Source organism: Bacillus rossius (assembly GCF_032445375.1).
Source record: "Bacillus rossius redtenbacheri isolate Brsri chromosome 4 unlocalized genomic scaffold, Brsri_v3 Brsri_v3_scf4_1, whole genome shotgun sequence".
Taxonomy (NCBI): Eukaryota; Metazoa; Arthropoda; class Insecta; order Phasmatodea; family Bacillidae; genus Bacillus; species Bacillus rossius.
Genome location: NW_026962010.1, coordinates 8,253,802 through 8,275,456, shown reverse-complemented (window position 1 = coordinate 8,275,456; position 21,655 = coordinate 8,253,802). Strand labels below are relative to the sequence as shown.

General features: G+C 39.1%; 1 protein-coding gene across 7 annotated transcripts in view; it reads left to right on the top strand.

Annotated features, from left to right (window-relative positions):
• Nucleotides 1–21,655, top strand: part of LOC134541693 (calcium uptake protein 3, mitochondrial) — a 173,427-nt gene that overhangs the window by 2,881 nt on the left and 148,891 nt on the right. Inside the window, exon 1 of one of the 7 annotated variants that reach the window (XM_063385321.1) lies at nucleotides 172–1,183. The exons of the other annotated variants lie outside the window; for them this stretch is intronic. Coding sequence (XP_063241391.1) covers nucleotides 1,181–1,183 — 3 coding nt within the window. The 5' untranslated portion in view covers nucleotides 172–1,180. Of the gene's footprint in view, nucleotides 1–171; nucleotides 1,184–21,655 lie in introns of those variants that run through there. 7 annotated transcript variants of the gene reach the window in all.

Below are 21,655 nucleotides of genomic sequence, written 5' to 3'. Positions count from 1 at the left end.
TCTAATATTCACAGTAAATAAATGTTTTTAATTATATGTATTCAATATCAATCACTAAAGCATATTATTTGAAAGCACATTTCTATTTTTTATTTGTATGTCTGCCTTTATTCATGCTGTAAATTTTTGTTGCATGTATTGTAACATCATCCTTATAATTTTTTCATAACACGCCTAAAGAAGTGTAATCTAACCTCAGTTATATAAATACACTTGAAAAAGTTTATAAACACAATTTCTATGACTAATATTCACAATAAATAAAGGCTTTTAACGATACGGACCAATACTAGCCAATCACTGAAGTCAGGTTCCCAAAGTGTGCGTCGTGGCGCCCCGAGGCGTCGTGGAGAGTAATGGGGGCGCGAGGCGCTCCTCTCTCTCCTCCGGGAACTTAACTTACTTATGTTCACAATAAACACTTAAAATGGCACACGCTGCATGCATCACTCGCTGGTTTGCCAGTGCTCACGCTGGGGTTGTATTCGAAAATGAGATTGCACATCATAATTTGTAGGTTTGCACCCCTACTTATCTAACATCCCGACTGTTCAGCAGATGTAAACATGTAAATCACCTGATTTGGATACATGTCCTGGAGCCTGCAAAATGTGCTATAAAAACTGTGATTCTGATCCTGATTTACAATGTTTACATGCGCTGAACCAATATCTTAATACGACAATATGGGAAACTTGGGCCATTTAGCATTGGTGAAGCATGAGACACGTTACTGCTTTGCTTTCTAGCTATTTTCCACTCCACGCTGCTAGATGCCACTACTATACTAGCCTCACACACTTCAAAGAAACGTAGTGACGCTCCGTGCCTCCAGGTTTGCTGACATTACTTTCTCCCATTTTCTTTACCAGTTTCCTGTATTGTCTTGTTAACAATATTTGGCTGAACGCATGGGCTGTTAAGTAGGAGTGCCAACCCCAAAGAGCACACGAATGTCAGTTGCTTTGTTTTAATTATGTCGCTTTGGGTTTTCGTAAAAAGTCAATCACTAAATGGAAAAATTTTTTAAAAAAATAAGCAAGCCGATAGTTTAAGTGAGAGTGATCAACCATCAAACTGAAAGGGGGGAGGAGAAAAAAGTGGAAATATCGCAAATACAATTATAGTGCAAGAAACCTCACAACATCTCAGAAGAACTAATTCTACCGCTGCTCTCGACATGGTTAGTATTATGGTGGGAAAACTAATTTCAAATGTACTTCTGTCTAACAACACCATTAGTCGAAGAATCCACCATATAACTGAGGATCGCAATGATAGATTAATAGAGAAAATAAAAGGGAATGAATTTTGTCAGCAACCTGATGAGGCTACTGACTGTAAAATAGATGTGCACCTTATTTGTTACATATGCTTTCTAGATGATAAAATTAATGTTAAAGACCTTCCGTTCTGCAAAAGTATCATTGAAAGCGCAAAGGCTCAAGACTTGTTGAAAATTCTTGTCACGTTTATAACAAAAAATGATTTGGATTGGGAAAAGTGTATCAGTGTATGTGCTGATGGTGCTCGATAAATATCTGGCTGCTGTGTAGGATTACAAGTTCTTATTCGTAGTAAAGCACCCAGTGCTATATGGACCCATTGAATCACCCATAGGAAAGCACTTAACATAGAAGTCAATGAGCTCTGAATTGAACTTGATATTAGAATGTGTTATAGACGTAGTAAACTACATAAAAACTAGGCCGCTGAAAGCCAGATTAAAAAACAACTATGCATGGACATGGGAGTGGAACACACGGCACTGCTATACTACTATAATTCACAATGGCTTTCACGTGGAAATGTCTTATCCCATGCATTCAAGTTAGGCCTACATTAAGAAATTTAACACTTTTCTGCAAGAGGAAAATCATGAAAACTCCATATACTTTGCTGAACCAGACTTTTTGTTGAAACTAGAATAGGTATATCAAATTATGTTATGTTCATTAAATAAATCAAATATTGACAGTTTAATTCCTTTAATAAATTATAAATTATCTATTTAGAAAATAATAGATCACATTAATTCTCTATTCTAGCTACTTTTTTTTTTATCTGGTATACTTAGCCTTATTTTGTTTGTAAAGTTTTAATTTTTGTGTACTGTTTTTTGGTGTTTTTATTCTGTCCATTTTTGTTTTTGTTTTATGTAACTGTGTTTGTAATGTTTTGTTTTGTCTTTATGTTTATTTATTGTATCAATGTAGTTAGGGGCGCAACAACTACATTTCCAAAGGGGGGGGGGGGGGGGGGGGGGGGGGGGCAGCAATATACCTTTTTATAAAGAATCATCGATCCCCTCTGTTGAAGCGGGGGGTCCGGGGGTCCTCCCCTGGGAAAATTTGTATTTCAAGGTGGAAGATGGTGCTATTTAAGCAGTTTTACTATCCAAAAATTGATTACACAGCACTTTCTTTGCCCTCGTTTGCCCCTACTTAAAGGTTTCAGAGGGGGGGGGGGGGGGGGCAAAATACCCTTCCCCCTTATTGTTGCACCCCTGAATGTAGTTCTTATCAATTAAGGCTAACATTTGCTGTTAGTAGGCATGGTACAATTATCAAATAAATAAATTAAAAAAAATATTTGACAAACTGTATGTCTTGAATCTGTCTCTGCAAGGCAATAATAACATGGACATCTTGAAACTACACCTATCCCTCACTTAGCACAACTAATTCATTCCTAAAAATGCTCGTGTTATTTGAAATCGCGTATTCTGAACCATTAGTTTCAATAAATAGCAAGGCTATTTTATTTAATGTGTTCCAAAATTGTGTAGGAAAATATACTTTACGTGATAAAAATGTGTAGAACAACACTCAACTATAAATGTCACACCATTAATCTTTATATACCTCCCATCACACTTTGAATGACAAATACGACACTGCGTGGCGAGAGATATGTGGTTATGTACTTTATCGTCAGTCGTCTGGCTGACTTGTTCGCCTGGGCCTGACCTTCAACTCATGTCGCGTACCTTCCTAAACCATTCTTTACTGACAGTGAAACCAATATTACTGTTTGGATAGTTACATTGCAATTTTTCAAAAATTAAAGTGCTTATTTGCATAGCACCACCTGGTTCACACCAATCCTATCAGGCCAATGATTATTTTTTTTATTGCAACTTTCATTTAACAACCTTTCCCATGTGAATCATCTGTATATTTCTGTTCCGGTTTTTAATGAAAAATATATTCCCGCTATTACAACCAACAGCATCAGACATATAAACTTTTGATTGAGTCCTTATTTCGTACTATTGTGCGCACCGTTGACTTGCTTAAAACTAAAGTGCGACCAACATAAGCATGACCTTCGTGACAATCTGCGCACCATAATACTTCTAGTTTTGTCTCAAATACTTGAACACGATGCATTATGAGTGATCAAGCACATAGTTACCGGCAGCTGAATGGGCAGACGTTGCTTTTGTTTGTGTGAATTCCCTGCCACTGGCTAGACTGAGTTCACGGCCCGGTCTGTGGCCAGGTGACAACGGTACGGCACGGCTGCATACGCGCGGGAGTAAAAACATTTGGTCCTTTACACTCCATAGCCGCAATTTAACTTACCATAGCTGATGTTTGTACAACAGTCTATAGCGTAGTCAGACCTGCGTGAACATCCCTCCCCCTCCCCCCCTCCCAACCCCGTCATATATCTAACAGTATGCCACAGTACATCTGTTGTTTACAGAAGTTGAAACAGACTTTGTGGCGTCATGCACAACTTTTTTATTGCCTGCGGAGATTTCACGCTATCTGAAATTTACAGACGTGCTGTTTAAGACTGGGGCAGTAAAATTAACATCGGGTTAAATGAATTTGTGCAATATGAAGACGTGCTAAGTGAGAGATAGGTGTATTGGAGAAAATTGCAGCATTTAGGAGAAAATTGCAGCATTTAGGAGAAAATTGCAGTTGTGGATAAGAAAAATGAATAACCATAGTAGTCAAGATTGTTTCCAGAAATGGGATGAGTACGCGGTCTTTAAAAAGCTCATTGTCTCACAAGACGTGCTGTCCCTTTTCACGGAATACCTTTCGAAGCTCACCGAATGGTTTGAAAAATACTTTAAGAATGGTGCTGAAAAATTGACGTGGATCCAAGATCTTTTCCTTGCTCAAGCTCCACCAGAATTCACTTCGAAAGAAGAAGAGTGTCTCATCGAACTCTCTTGCGACAACAGCCTGAAACAATATCCGCTTGTTCTGATTTAGTGGAGTTTTGGATAATGGTTAAAAATGAATATGCAAACTCTAAGTTCAAAAGCTATAAGGATTCTCATTCCTTTTGCAACTTCCTGTTTATGTGAAACCTGACTTTTATCTGTAGTTGTAATAAAGAGCAAATATCACTGGAAGATCAATCTGAAGCAAGAAATGAAAGTGGCAGTGTCAAGCCTTATTTGGCCCTTTAAAAAAAAGTGTGGAGATCACCAAGCCTACGCGGTACTTTGATTAACATGACCCTGAATTTTTTAGTATTTTTCTGTAATATTAATATATTCTTGTGTTCCAGTTCTAATGTAAATAAATACTTATGTGAGCCTCGGATTGTAATTGTTTTCATTTCTGTACTTAATGTCAAAAAAATATCTCTATTATCTTTTTTGTCACTGTACACATATTTGGACTAGGCAGGGTGCCGCGACAAAGTACTATACCTGTAGTGTGCCGCGAACAGAAAAAGTTTGGAACCCCTGACCTAAGTAGTAAGATTTAAAAGCACAATTCTAATTTTTATTTGTATGTTGCCTTTTTTCTTTTGTGTACATACAGCCTTTTCTCATTCCGTGGAAATTTTGTTACAGGGTTCTCATGCACGTAAATTTTACTAATTTTTTTTCATAACATGCCTAAAGAACTATATCTTCAAAAACATCCCTGTCAATGTTTGTTGCTTGGGTTTGGATGCACAGAAGGGACTTAGTATTTTTGAAAATTTTTGTTTACCTTCCACTACGTCACAAAATCTAAATATTGAATACACACGGTCTTGTATTTGGAGAACCATAGGATCTGCAAAGCAATTAAAGCATAAAATGGCGGCTGCCATGTCAGTGCACTGACTTTGTAATGTAAACAATATACCGTAATTTCTCATAAACTAGTAGGAATATATGAATGCGTTTTAACAAAGAGGCTTTTATGTAAAATAAAAAATATGAAAATACTTTTTTGAAACAATAGAGATATTTATATATTTACTGTGAAAACAGTGTTTCTATTATTCCTATTGGTTTCTGAGAAATCACCATCAACAGGTTCATTACAATACCTGTGCATTAAAGTGGCCACGACAATTTTTTGGTTTTCAGAGAAATTGAGCTGGTTAGTGAAAATTATCAGTTAACGTAAGTTAAAAAAATACTTCAAAACAATGTGGACGGTTGGTTGGGTTAGAATAGCTACATTAAAAATACTTTGAAACTAGGTCGGATAGTGACATCTTAAATTGGTAATTCCTAAGCAATTAATAAAAATTTATTCACAGTATTTTTAATGTAGCTATAATAACCCAACCAACTGACCACAATGTTTTAAGTATTTTTAATTTAGCTAACCTAACGTAATTGACCATTCTCATTATTTAACTCAAGTTATCCAAATCTTATACACACACACAAACCCACAGAGGAAAGTGAAAAATGGCAGTGGCCATGTCATTCAATGTGGGAATTAAATGAAACACAAATTTAAAATGTCACAGCTACTTTAGCATACAAAATGGTATCCTAAGAGCAAATGTTCTGCGTCTCGAATTGAACGTAAATTTTTTGCTCCCATTAGAATTGTTCGTTAATGTGTGACTCAAAATACTACTTGAAATGCAAATGATAGAAAACAAAGATTCCGTAGTGCAATTAGTTATTTACAAAAACTACATACATAATATATAACATTAAGATTTCCCTTGCAATTAAAAACAGTTGTCATATTAATTACTTTGACTATCAAAACAATACCTCCGTTTACTAAATATCTTCGAAACAAACACACGGACCCATACGGAAAAGAAGAAAATGGCCTCTGCCACTTAAGTGCACATGCTTCAAATTGTAAGGCATAAACTGTGATTTCTTGTAATCCAGTAGGAATATATAAACACTGTTTTCAGGGTAAATACAGGTACGTATCTTGTGTTCAAAAAACATATATTCAAAATATTATTATTACTTTACATAAAAGCCCCTCTGTAAGAATAATACCGTTTTAAGGGTATATAGAACGCTATATTCAGAATTTTATAATTTTTTTTCGGGGGAAATACAGTGAAGTAAGAAAAAAAGATTTTTATTAGTAATTCTAAGCTTCGGCTTTGCCAAAACAAGAACTAGGCTGACCCTAATATAATTTTTTTTAATATTAAATTTTATTTTGTAAATAGTGTGAGTTTGTGTGTTATTGTATGTGGTCTATGGCTCCTCTGGAATGATCATTTAGCAGTCGTGTTTTTAGGGTGGGCTACATTCACAATAGCACACTCAGGGCCGACTACAAAGGGCACTGCATGCTACAATAGATGCAAATACTTGGATGATGAACGTAGTCCCACGTTCTAGTATAGGTGGCAGGGCAATTGTATTTATATCACGTGTCTCGTACCTCGGTAAACCAATATAAATTGCCAACATTGAAGGAACAAATGGCACAAATAAACATCTTAAATAACAAGGTAAATATTCATTACTAACTTATGCTATTCTATACCACAAATATGTTAGTAAAATAAACATTGGTTATGTTCATATCTGCACGTGCATCAATTACTTGTACTATTTTTGTGTTATTTGTAAATAGAAGCTTTCTAAGATCAAGCTTCCATTTTATTTTCACAGCATATTTTATACTTCAATACAGTTGTACTACTACGTATTCCAATTAATTCCATCCATGTTGAATATTATGTAATAAGGGAACAAAAATTTATGTGACAGCAATTGCTTTTTTTTTTTGTTCACAAGCATATTTTTAGACAGTAAAAGTTTGTGAGTGAGCTTGTTCTAAGACTGGATATTTTGCTTGTTTATATGTTTTATTTTAATTATTTTCAGTGTGCCTATTGTGTTTCTTGTGGGTAAACATTTTGTTTGGAGTACGTCATTTATGAAATCACAGAACAGCAGCCAATCGTGAATGTCCTGCTGGCCCTCTGACGGCCTCAAAGATGAAGGTTGGCCATCATGACGTAGTGTCATGACGGGCTAAAGTGACGTCAAGTCCAGTCAGCTTCCAGTGTTGGGAGCAGCATGTAGCATAATGTCTGAGGACCATTCTATTATCACACAAAGTGGAAACATTCAAAAAGTCTGGATTAAAAAAAATTGAAACCTATTTGTTGGTGAGATTATTCAGAGTTGGGTTATAGATCTGATGTTTTCCTTCAAAAGAGTTTGGAAACTAAAGTTGCTCTCTACTTCAGATTGCTAGATACATAATCAGAAGGAAATAATTTTAGCTCAAAATATCTGGAACTAAATCTTGTGACACTCTTTTGAGTGCCACGTTTGGTTTGCTTAGGTTTGTGTGTGATCGAGGCGCGGGCGCAGTCATGCACGCTATGTGTGTGCGAGCACGTGCGGCGGCCGAGTTGTTGCTGTTTTTGTCAGTGGCGCTGCGATCTGGTGTGAGTTTGACGCGCGAGCGCTGGTACTAGTGCGGCTGGCATGGGAGGGAATTTAGCGCTGGGTAGAAGGAATTGGTAGCATTGGCTGCGCGTTAGGCTTTTGGGTGAGACAGCTGGCTTGGAGAGTTGACGTGAGTCGCCTCGGGGAGTAATGTCGTACCTACAGGAGAGAAGATTTGGAGCAGGAGTTAAAACAGGTTAACTGTACAAGTCTACGCAAGAAATGACTAGCCTGTTTAAAATGAAAATTTAGCTTCGCGCCCGAGACAGTACTACGGAAGAGAGGTTCACCTTACATTGATTGGCGGAACGAGAGTTATTAATTCAATGAGTATTAATGTACCGAGGGGTTGTGATTATTATTAAGCAAGTGGAGAAGAAAATGAAGCTGAACTGTGTCAGAGCATTGGATTGATTACGAGGAAAAAAAACGTTTTGCTCCTATAAATCTACACATCAGGCTACGAGAAGTTAGGATTATATTATTTGCCGAGGACAAGAGTGAAGTCTATTGCAGAGAGATTTTTCACGGGGAATGAAGATATGAAGAATTCTCCTACGAGGATACCGTTTTCTACATGCTTGGGTGTTCAAGTAAAAAGCTGAGTCTACGAATGGAGTTTTAGTGCAATCGGTGCAGCTGTGATGACAGTGCGGTGACTTCAAGGCATGTCAGCAGTTCGAGAGAATGGGGCAGTTTCTCCAAGACTTCTGTAAATTGCTGGGAGAAATTTAATGTTTTCTTCCTAGTTGAGTCTTTCTTCAAACTGTAAGTGTTGGCATTTTATTTCTGTGGATCTATTGAAGATTTATTGCTCACTTAGTCGGGAGTGTAGGTATGTGTAGGCATCCTCTGAATTAATGTATTGTCTGTTTTTTTTTTTGTATGTAACGTAGAGTCCCGGCTTCGTTGTAATTTTTTGAAGGCGACTTAGAATTCGGCTGTAAATCTGACGATTAGGTAGCGTTGAGGCTTAGACAGGTTTGCCACACAAAAAGTATACGTATTTTGTGAAAAATAAACATAACTTTTGTTGTGGAAATGTATACAAATAATTAATATTCTTTTGAGAGTTATATCACCATTCCTGTTGAAGTAAAGTTGATTATATTCTGTTATTTTAATAGGTTGCTGTTTAAATAATTTTTATTATATATTGTTGATGCTTACCCTTGTTGAAGTTTATAAAGTAAATTCTTAAAAGGAAATAGTGTATTGAGGAAACATTTGATACATGGTTAGGTATAATTATAATACTTGTAAGGTGATTGTTATTTTTTTTAACATTCTGCGGCAATATATTGTTGTTACAAAGTACATAGTAGGTATAGGATTAGGGATGGGAAAATCGATTTTTCGATACCCCGATACCAACCGATTCTGTGAAATTAATCGAGAATCGGGGAAAAACGTCAATTATTTGAATTTTCGATTACCTAACCTAATATTTGTGTCACAATTTATCTACAAACATACAAAAAATATGTGGTACTGGAATAAAAATGCCAAAACCAGCATAATATGCTTTTTAAAATAATTTTCCGTGCAAATTTTAAACATTCGGAAGTTTAGTGAAGATATTTGCCCATTACTGTTCATAAATCAGCTATACACGTATGTTAACAAACAAATATATACCCGTAATTTTAACTACATATTGTTCTGATTTACATAGAGTAACCATTTTATATTCCACGGTAATTATTGGTAATAAAAGGAATATAAAAATTTTATTGTATCGCCGCAACGAAAATATGAACGCCGAGGACTCGTACCAATAACATAATAAAACTGCGTAACTTACATTTTAAATGATTATATACTTATAATTGCCCCAACTGTTAATAGTTACACTTATTACTGCCGGCTTTAAATATTATATATTAGGCGTGTTAAGGTTATGATTGGCTTAGCATAGCAACATGACATCAAGAGATACCAAAGATGTAGAAGCCATAGAGTATATCTCCATGGAGAAAATACACTGCTACAGCTTGCTGCCGTGCTATATGGCACGATATAACAGTTTGCTACGATGGGAAAAAAAAAAAGGCGCTTTTATTCTATCACAAATAGTCGTTGGCGCATTCAGTTTTACTGAATCAGTAATATCTAGCACGTGGCCGCCGAATCAACTACTGTAAGGAAAGCAGCATCGGCAAAATGTAAACACGTACCTACTAAGTAAGTTGACGCCGTCCCCGCTGCCTGATTTGAATTTTACGTGAATTAGAATTGTTTTGATTAATTTTGATCTCAAGGGTGGGGTTCCTGGCCTCGTGGCTGCAGGCAGGGACGCGTTGGCGAAGGGCTCCCCGGGCTGTTATGGCCTCCCAGGACGCCGTATTAATAAAAACACACGTACTTTTAGCTGGTTTATTCCGTTGCACCCTTTACACTTGACACGCTCACATGACTGGCCGCTTCATCGTCGACCTAAGCTCCACGCACGCCACCCTCTATTGGCGGACTTGTTACGGTCACACGGTAACCCGGTGGCTAGTACGTTAATAGGGGTTGTTCCCGGCGAGTTGCGAGCTGGATGTTCGGGTGAGCGGTAAGTCTGTTCCTACCTACGTGAAAGTTTGCGGAACGCAACGTGAAACACGTGGACGACTGGTCATATACAATTACTTAACACAAAACACTACACTACGGTCACTGTGGTTAGTCCCGGGTTCGGACCAGGTCCGGGTGTCCCACACAGGTGATTATACAATGGCGGCTACTCCGCGTGGTGGCGAGGGCCACGTTATGCTGGGTATGGACGCGGCGGTATCCGGCAGGATATCGCACCCGTGACCGTGGCATGTCCCAGTTAATGACTCGTCTTAAAACTTAATTTCGCGTTTGGCGCAGTGCCGCCCCGCGTGGGCGATAAACTAATTCCTGAGGTGGGATTTCACTAGCGTAAGGCGCAGGTGCCACGGGGGTCACCTAATTAATTACGTAGCACACGAAAAGCCTGGTATCGGGCTACACATTATATTGAAGGACCGTGCGAAATCTCGAACGGCCGATTCGGGCCGACCGGGGAGCTGAGTTAAACGGTTTGACTATAATTACCTATTGCAGTGACTGGTGAAGTTGGCGCGAAAGTTGAGAGCTCCCTGTGCGCGGGCTGCCGGCCCTGGCGAGTGCTGGATGGCGACTCCCTAACCTCCCTGGCCACCGCGGTCAGGGAGGGGGGAAATTCCGCGGGAAACTGCGGAGCGCGGGAAGATGATTTCGGCCAGTTTTGTGAATGATCCCAGTTTACAAAATGATTATTAAATTAACATTAATTATTAGTTATTTTACAAGTATTAGTTTTTGTTTGTTTTATCAAATGCATGAACAAATTATCTAGTTGCGCAGTGCCACACCCGGCCGGGCGCTTTGCACACGTAGGGGACCGTGACCGACGTCACGCCGTTCGGGGCACTGCACTATGTTGCACGCACGGGCGCGTTCGATGCGCGCCACTGATCAGGTGTTGAGGACACATAATGGCCTGTGCTCTCAGAGGGAGCACTGACGGCAGCGTCAAAGTTATATTGATTGCAGCGACTTCACTTCGAATTTGTTGTATATCTGGAAGAATTTGTACTGTTCTGTTTAAAATGCTTTAAAAACATTGTATACTTCCGAGTGTTTACTACGTTTTTATTAATTACGATCATGTCAAGTGAAGTCTGGGAGAAATTTTGTATTGATCCAAACGACAACAATTATGCAATTTGCCAAATTTGTAGTGCGAACATTTCGCGAGGTAGTGCTTCAAAAACAACAAACATGAAAAAACATCTTTGGAAACATAATGCGTTTATTGAAAATTGCAGAATAGAATTTACTTGCCCATGTTTCTGACCTACTGAGCATTTTCAACCATGCTACACTTGCTGTTAGTTCTGCAACTGTGACTGCATCAGAGGTAATACCGATTGTTAAAAGCACACGTAGAGAGCTACACAATCCATCACCCAATGGCTCAGGAATTGTGGGTATTAAAAATGATCTCATTTCTTAATTGAACTTAAGGTATGCAGAAGTGGAGCAAGAATCGATAGGGAATCTAGGATCGATAGAGAATCAAGAATTTATATATTGGAATCGTCCCATCCCTATAAGGATATATTGCCAGCCCAGTTTGGGGACCTGGTTTATTTGTATAATATTTTTTTTTTTTGTAATTCAATTACATATTTTTGGTAGAATTTATTTAATTTGGTGTTTTAATATGAATTTTTTTTATAACTAGTGGAGGTATATTCTCAAATACTCAGAAACACTATCTCTTTGGTGCTGAAAATATATTTATTAATGTTGAAATGCCAGTGAGCCATTGTTTATGATATTAATGTGCTTTATAGTACCTGAACAGAGTAATTTAAATATTTTTACATAGACTTTTTTACACATTCTATTTTGTTATATTTATATTATATTTTATGAAATAATATTTTTTTTAATGAGCATAAGGGGTGCACTGTAACCGGTGCACCAGACGGGTTCCCCTCCAATACAGAACCTCCTGCCTCACAGGTTATTATTTTTTCACATGCATCAGAAGATTTGAGTTTTTCATTGTCTGTGGTCCCTTTGTGGAGGCAGAGAGAGAGATCACACTTATTAAACAAAAGAATCACATGAAAACATTGTGGTTACGCCACATTTAAAATGTGAATAAAACCAAATGTGGATGACAATATGTACGAAATGCCATAGAAATGTATGATGAGGCTGGTATAGCTGCGAACGGTTCTGTTACAATCCCTGCTTCAACTATTGATTGTTTAGTGATTTTATGCCACAGCTAAGGTAATTTTGAAAAAATTATTTGTTTAAATTTTACGATTTAAAGGTTTTGTTGTGCATGAGAGAACTTAGTAATTTTTCTTTTTATCATTTTAGTAGGCTGGTCGACTAGTCCCTGGCATGCTTCCATCCTGCCGGCTACTCAGGGTTCGGTAGAGGGAGGTCCGGGCCACGTGGCGGAGGGACTTAGTCTCCAGAATTGAAATGAGAACAACTTGAATAAAGTTTCATGGTTCTTTATCCTCAAGAAGATGAACACTTTACATGGGGCTGCCGCGTTACCGCCTGTGACTATTTCTATATTGGGCGAAGCCCGGTTCCGCGCACTAATATGGTAATTAAAATACGGGATGTCCCGCCAGTGTCGAGTATTACTCACACTGTAAGGAATAGAATTCTCTATGACCCGCGCGCAATAGGGTGTCTGTCTGACTGTACACCACAATGACCTGGAATAAATGTAAAAGCACAGAACATACGATGGCGAATTTCCAGTTTGCAAAAATAAACAGTGACTCGCAAAAATTAAGAGATGAACACATGTGAGTGAAAATGACAAGATGCGAGCACGCGACTGAATGACAAAGTAACAAACTCGACTGCAAAGCTGAAATCGCTTCAGCATGGGAAAGTCTAGAGCTACTGCAAATACCGCGCCAGTTCAATCTCACCGTCCCGGAGTTATGTCACCAACACGTCCGTTGCTTCTCGTGCCGGGTCCACGACTCCCTCCCACTAGCGTGGAGCGGCCCACTTCCGTGACCGGTGCCACTCATGTCTGACTGATGACTGCCCCCTTCCCCGCCTGGCGCGCTAGAGCGCCTGCGTCTCTCCCATCTCTACGAGCCCGCGGAACACGCTGATTGGTCACAGGCGGAAGCCACGGCCTTGGGGCCCGGTGAACAAATAAAACTTACACAAATACATAACCCTTCAATACAAAATTAATTATAATAAAATATAAGCAAAATATATACAAAAAACATAAAATAAAAATATATTTACAATAAAATAATATGTCTAATCCTGTACGTCGCACATCACTTACACTTGCGTCGCACTAACACGCAAGAGATGGCGCTGGCGAGGCATAATGGCCTGAAGGAGCCGGGGAGACACTTTGGTCGACTTCATCATTACTTAACAATTTTTGCTCATGTACTTTCCTCACTGGCCTTAAATACAATTAGTAGTGTTGAGGTAATGTTAATGATAATAACAATGTTAATACAAACAGTGGCTTATAGTGCTTCTATAATTACCGTTGCCATGGTTAGTAGTATTTTGATCTGGATATTAAAGAATTATATTGTAAAATTTTACAAATTGTATAATGTAGTTACAGTTTAGAAAATTTTCCAAAAAGAGAAATTGACATTTTTTAATGGTTTTTACCAGAAAGTTGGTGGTGTTTTAGGTTTGTTTGGTTACATTTAAGCATATTGTTTGCGAGATTGTAGACCACTATATATGTTTTGTTAGTCTTGCCTCACGGTGTATCTCGAGATACAGCTGTAATAAAAGTGTTTCTCCAGATGTCTGCTGGTCACGGAAGGCATGAATAATTCATTGAAATAAACTGTAAATGGTGCTTGTCATAAAACTTTAACTTTCAGCAGCCTTTTTGCTAACTTCAATGTTTTTTTTAATGCCTCACTTCAGTTCATAATCACATATGCAATATAAGTAGTTGGAGACTGTTAAATTATGTAGAAATTATGTTTGAAAAGGTTTTAGCTTTTTAACAAAAAAAGTAACGTAAATTGTAGATTTATTTGGTATTAAGTTTAATTTTGCTTATAATACATAAAAAAATTACCCTGTGACGTAAAAAAATTAAGTATAGTTGGTTAAAAGGCCTTGAAAATGTTCTAAAATTGATTCAATAGGTATTTGTAGGGAGACTTATTCTAAAAACTGAAAAGCAACTTCAGACTTGCAAGCTTATTTATTTTTTTTAAAATATTAAGAAAGGCGTGGACTTAAATAAATTACGGGTCCGAGTGATGATTATAGAAGATTTTTTTTCAATGGGTAAATTTGCATCTGCTAACAGATAGTAGATTCAATAATGCACATGCGCAAACGAAGCACCATATACTTCCACAAGCAGATGTGTTTTACCACTTCCTGAATTTTTCTTAGGCAGTAAACATTTTTATTGCAGTTTTCACCATTCAAACTTATGAAAATGTCTGCAGTTTGTGGCCACGGTTGATGAATCCGTACCTCCGTCTAGCTCTACTTTCTCTGGCTGTTTCATGTGTAATAGGTAGGGGCCTATTAGGGATTGAAGGAAGACCAGAGCCTGGCTAGGACTGCGGATTACGTGAATGGAGCAGTTGGGTAATCAAGGTTAAAGGTTCTCCCCTGAGGTCGCACACGCACGAAGTCTAAGTCGAAGCTCTCGGACTACATGCTAGTGAAATTAACAACTGGTCAGCTACTGCTGACAACCAAGCCTCACAAATGTAATACTACTGTATTATCAGACTAACTGAAACTGTTTATTATTGTTTTACGTTCGAGGTTAATACCGCTTCCCGATACTTTCGGCAGTGTTTTGTTTTGTTCCACGCATGGCGGCGCGCGCATCTCGTGCTGTATCGTCATGACAACTGCTAAAATAAATAATCGCGCGGCGTTCGGAACAGCTTTAACGAGCCTATGCTTGATTGATATTGACATTTCATTGGCTTCATTAAAAAGGACGCTAACGTGTCGCGGCCGTGATTGGCCCTTTTCAATTAACAATTTAATTTCGGCAAGAGAGAAGAAAAAGAGTGGAAAATGACGCCATTTAGTGCGTGTGGTAGTGTATTCCCTCTGGGAATATTTCGTTCGTGGCGATGCTAATTTCGGCGTTATTGATCTGGAAATTACGTCAAAATACTGGGCAATGTTAATTGACGCCCTGTAATTGAATGCAGAATAATCGCATTCAATTCACGTGAGCGACGAAGTATTTTACGAACGACATTAAGCATCTATAGTTAAGGTATGGTCTGCATCATCGCTATAAATTAAAATTGGCGTAAATTTTACCGTCAACATACGCGAACTATAATTATATAAACTTTGGATTATCATAAAATTAGTAGAACATTGACTTTCGGCGATTAACAGCAAATTTACTCACATTAGCACAAACTATATGTACACAAGTCCAGAAGTCGTTTGGTTAGGCGTTTCATGCTCGAGCAAGCCGGAGCAAAACCCCAAAACTTTTACTCAGTGAACAATTTCAGGAACTTTATTTATTTTGTATTTTATTCAAGAGTCAGGTTATCTACGACATCCCATAGACTTTATTTAATATTTGCTTGTTTGGTTATTATTTCCATGACTCGAGGTTTCTCATTATGATTAAAACAATAAAATAAGTTTTTTGTGTTATTTTGTTGTTAATTCTTGATGACCTCTGGCGCCCTAGTATTAAGTCCTGGAATAACGTTCTGAGTAATTAAAAATGGAAAATCTTAGTTTCATCACGTACACGTTTGTGTACACAAAGGCTACCAGTAGAAGAAGACCCTCCACATGTCTGCAGCAGATTTTATAAACTCGCGCCGCAGCGCGCACATGCGCATATTGAAAGGGTGGGGGAAACGAGTACAAATTGAACAAACACTAGGAGGGGGAGAAAAGGAGGGAGAATGATGAGGGGAGCGAAGTGCCGGAGGCCCGCGATGACGCGCGCAGTTCGAATGTAGCGGACCTAAACGCTACACATGCATGATGGTGAGAATGGTTTCAACTCATTCGTGGGTGTCGTGGGCACAGGCAAGGCCATGGTGATGTTAGCCATGCTTGCCAAGGCAGGAAGACTGCGATGGTTTGCCATTGCCTTCCAAGGGATGAAGGTGAAGAGGACATCACAAACACCCAATCCTGAACCCGCTAGTCACTGGACCAGGAAGCCGGGCCGTCGAGAAGGGGGAGGAGCAAAGTCCCCGGGGCAAGTACACCAAGGGGCCTGTTTCCATTTCAAAATTTTTCAATTTGTGGATTTTACCTGATAGGATGATAATTACAGGGCAATAAGCAGTCTATACATCTGTTGGTATGGTTGGGTATCGTTGACACACCGGGAAGAAGTTTATGTAATCATTTGTTGAGTTAAATTTACAAAATAAGAGTTGGTGAGTTTTCATGAAGCCCATGACATATTTTAAAATAGTTTTGAAGAATAGTTTATTTTTTAATTTTTTTCCTTTGTGGCAAGGATTATGAATTTATCTTTTTTTTTTTTTAATTTTTGGGTAGTAATGACCATACTGAAAATGTAAAAATTAAGAGCACTGAAAGTAAGAACAGCTGTAAATAAACCCAACAATGAAAACAACTAGCGCTGTATCACCAACTGTAGATGCATAAACACAAAGATAAATACTTTTACAAAAATCGCACTACAAAATGTAGGTGCATAAATTCAACGAAGAAAAATATATGTAAATCCTACGAGTTAAATACATCGACGAAGGCTATGCACACCATCATAAACAGACATGGGTGGCAACTGAGTGGCAAACACTAGCTCCATATGCACTATATTTCTATACATTGAACTCTAGACGAGCCCTCTCGGTTATTGTTGCAGCTCGGGACCCACATAGTCCCCACCGTACTTCATGCCAACAAAGAATCCTACACGAAACATACAAGTACATACAGTAGTTTCAGTCATGAATATCTGCATTTTCATTCGTGAAGAAATTATTCACTAGTTTCATAACTCTTGAGTTATATACTTGTATTATTATATTAATAGTATGTAAATTGGCATCTGGCACCAGGATTCGGAGTGTGGTAGTGTCGTCCGCCATCTTGGATTGTGATGTCACGGTGGCCATTTTGGTATCAAATTACCTCAAAAATGACACAAAAGTCGTAGAAATCGACCTTTTTCAAGGGGGGGGGGGGGGGTGGTTGGAAACAATTTTGAGGAAAAACTTAACATTTTATTTCCCAAAAATTAAAAAATTTGTAATGCATCAAAACAACTTTGCCTTTGCAAGAACCAAAAATCCGCAAAGCGGCTTAAAGTCCGCATCTACAAGCTGCCATAAGCCGCCTTGACCTTTACCATAAACCTGAAATTCTTTAATTTTTGACCAAAAAATTACGACAAAATTCGACAATCCATCCCAGTCCTCAGTTCGATTCACAGCGAGACTAAACATGTAATTTATGTATGACAATTGTTAATTACAATTAAAAAATAGCCTATATACTATCCGCCTTCTTGGATTCTAGAAAAGGTCTACTTTTCATTATGCTCGTTATCTTATAAATCCGTATTTTTTGGGATATAAAATAGGGAAATAAATTAAATTGATAAAAATTAATTAAAAATATTCCACCATATTAGAAATTGACACCAAGGCCATCATATTAAAAATGTAAATATTGTAAAAATTGGAGAAAATTGTAGAGATAAAAAAATTATTTTATATAATTTTAATGAATTTTTAATTAAAACACGCACTTATGTCATGGAGTCTGGTTCGAAATCAATAAAAGGGGGGAAAAAATGGGTATGTAACCTTTCTTTTTGGAAGCCACCAATAGACTGACATCCTACCAAAATGCCAAGGTAGATATATGGCTAGCTCGTATGATGTCACATCCACCATCATTTTTTCGTCTGCTGGAGGCCTCCATCTTGGATTCAAAATATTGTTTTTAGCTGCTAAAGGGCACTACTGCCACATTATTTTAATTTTTACGTACTAGAGTGCATTAATTGTGTATTACTATAGTGCCCACCATATTGGAAATAAGTCATTTTAAGCTATAAATTATGAAGGATTCCAAAATTCTTCAAAACAATTCAACAGTTTATTTAATTGCTGAATCGGTAGGTAGCCATGGTTATTTTCTACACTGTTGCAAAAAAGATAATTTAATTAAAATTATTTATCAAATGTAGGTTTTGTAAAAAAAAATATTTATGATATAATTTCTACTCTACTACCAGAACACTTGCTAAAGTTAACACTTTAATAAACATTTAGTACTGCATTGGTTTGAACATACTAATTCTCAGTTCAAACATTTTACTTTCGTACAGTCTTTTTTATTTCTGACAGATTTTATTCGATACCATGTTTAACAGATTACTTCACATCGTCAGAAGTGTAAATAGTAGCAGCCAATGTCTTGAAAGCGCACTTCTCTTGGTCCTCGAATGGATATGTTTTACCATACTTGCATCCCAGCCACAAGTTATATTTGAAGGTCTGTTTCTTGCTACTTCATCAGTAAGCTTATTGATAATGTTCCGTTTGATGTCAAAAGAGGTACAAATGTCTTTCGACTCACTAAACACATCAAGATAAAAGTATTTTTTTAACATACCAAGAAATACGGATTGCTCCAAGTGGAATCCATTATTATTTACTTTTAATACATTGAACACAGTCTTGTGTTTAATTTATATTTCCAGGCATCACAATCGGTTTTGGTCCATCTGCTTGTGTGCTTGTATGCAAACGAGTCTCCAACCGAAACCGAGGAGTAGAAATTTCTGCAGGTAGTTCCACAGCAACCACGTGGCAGGTCATCAATCGGTCAATACTTGTGAACCAAACATGGCATATTGCAGCGAAACTTCATACTGGGTGGATTCTTTGAACATTTACTTCTTTCATGTCTTCGTGCATCATAGGATAATACGAACGACTTATCGCAGTAGCTGCAAGAATGTTTAGTTGACAAACAAGAAACTTTCAGTCCCGAACCAGATGATGATGTCAATGCAGTTGTACCAATTCCTGGTGTAATCTTATGCACACTGATACAGCGTTGTTACAGCTGAACCTTTACTTTCTGCCATACAGCACGACCTCTGCATGTCTTCAAGTGCGTTTTCATATCCTTTCTGGAAAACTTCTTATGGCATTTCTCACAATCATTTTGCGAGGAGGATTCTTAGCACATTCTCTCTTATAGTGTCGACGAGCATTTCTGTTGTTCGAGAATAACTTGTCACAGTAACGGCATCGATGCTCTTTAGTTGTTGGCGAATGAACAACCTTTGAAGTCTCCTTCGCTGATGAAACATCATTCATCGTTGTTTCCTCTGCAGCCAGCACTGAAGCCATTAAAGTCTCCAGCTGGTGAAACCACCTGTTAGTCTCCTGTAATGTTGTAAGTGGCGATGATACGCATTCCATCAAGTTCCTAGTCGCCATCAGCATAGCTGCCATCGGTATCTCCGATGCCATCGACTTAGCTGCCATCGAGATCCCCGAATCTGTCGAGATCGCTGCAATCGAGGTAGCCATAGATGGTACTACTTCCATCGAGGCTGTCATTAAAGATGTTATGGATGACATCGAGTTCTCAAGAATAGCCAAATATCAGACTTATGTATCAAACGAGTCAAACAAGGTGATTCTTACACCATCGTAGCCTGTAACAATTTGAAAGACCTGATTTTTTTCCCTAGCCTAAATTATTCTAAGTGTGTAAGGGTATGGTCCAGGTAAGGGTAGGACCTAAGTGTGTCTCAGGCCAAAGCCCATACACTCTACCATGCGGGTTTTTAACCATGCAGGACAAGGGCACGTGCACCATGTGCTAATTGGGGTTTACTGGCCAGCCATGGCAGCGATTGGCATGGCTAACGCCCCATTGAACATCTAGCTTAGCTAACTAATGTGACCCGGCATAGTGAAAACCCTGGGCCGGGTCATACGGGGATCAAATATAATTCATTAAGCAAGCAGGTAACTACTGGACAAGAGGGAAGCGGGTCCAGGTAAGAAGATTTGGGCGGGGCTGAAAAATCAACCATTCAGAGGTTGGGTGTTTGGGCCTTGTGGCCCGCATTGTAATAGTTGGGCACTCCTGGGTTATCAGCCAGGGATGCATGCGCCCCCAGGTGCGGGCGACTTCATCACTCGTCAGCCCAGCCCAGCTGCCCAGGCAGCCACCTGTAAAAAAAGAATGGGGCTGCTGTAAATATTCACTTCCCCTAGCGCCGGAGCCGCGGCTAGGCCAGCAGGACAGCCTTGGTTCTAGCAATATTTACAGAAGCGAAGGTGGCAGAGCAATTTCAGCAAGCGGGTAAACCCATTGATTCGCCGGCAGCTAGGCCTGGCGCGATGGCCGAGAGCACAAGTGCTCTCGACGGTGGGCAGACGAGCCAGTAAACTGGCTCGAACTGCGGGTGCACGGGGTGCTAGGCAGCCTGGCGTTGCTCCGTCTTCATCTTCCTTCTTCAAGTCGACAGCAGTGTACCTTTCAAGCCAGGGTGGGGGAGGGTCTCAAACCTCGCTGCCCAAAATCCCCGAGACAGTTGAAGGTCGTGCCACTCGAGGCTACTACTGCCAGCATACAGTAGCCTCAGCCGAAGGTCCCTGAAGTCTTCCTTCGGAGTTCCGATGCTTTTCATTCCGTTGCGCGCGCAGTAGTCCACACCTCCGCAAGTTCTAGCCCATAGTTCGTCTACACCTCGCCTCCAGGGCACATCGAGCTCCCCTGCGGTGCCTTCGCCGATGGAACTGCTTCCTGCCACGCGTCGAGCTGCATCCAGGCTACCTTTCACCCCGATAGCCGTGATAACGACTCCACTATGCCGGCCAGTGGTCCGCGGACTGTTATTGGTTATTCACAGTCTCTCCAGCGAGATTGCAACTCTCGGGCTGGAATCCCGTATCCGCCACCCGCGGGACGCGGTCGGTAGCATATGGCACTGCTAGGCCGCCCCCAGGCAGCCACAAATCCCCTGCGCACTGCTAGCCTTCGGTTACCCAATAGAACGCAGGGAATCTACTGCCAACAGCCCGCGAGAGAGATGCGCACGCCCCGAGAGACGACCGCCGACTTGAAAGACCTGTCGTCTGGGACTCGCTTATATACTCGCTACGACTTTTATAATATGCTAGTCAAAACACGATCCATTTACATTAATACATGAGTCAAAACAACATTAAAAAGGAAGCACACTAAATAAATAAGAATGCACATTTTGACGAAAATTGGACAAAAAGGAATTTCATTCGACATAAAGAAAGCACAATGGGGGAAAAAATAAAACAAATTCGACAAAAGTAAAGGACACACAGTACATGCAATTAACATACAATACACACACTGGACACACAATGAACATGCAATGCATTCACCGAACATGCAATGAACACACTGGATATGAAATACACATACAAGAAATACAACGAACATTCAAATCAGTGGGAATACGAT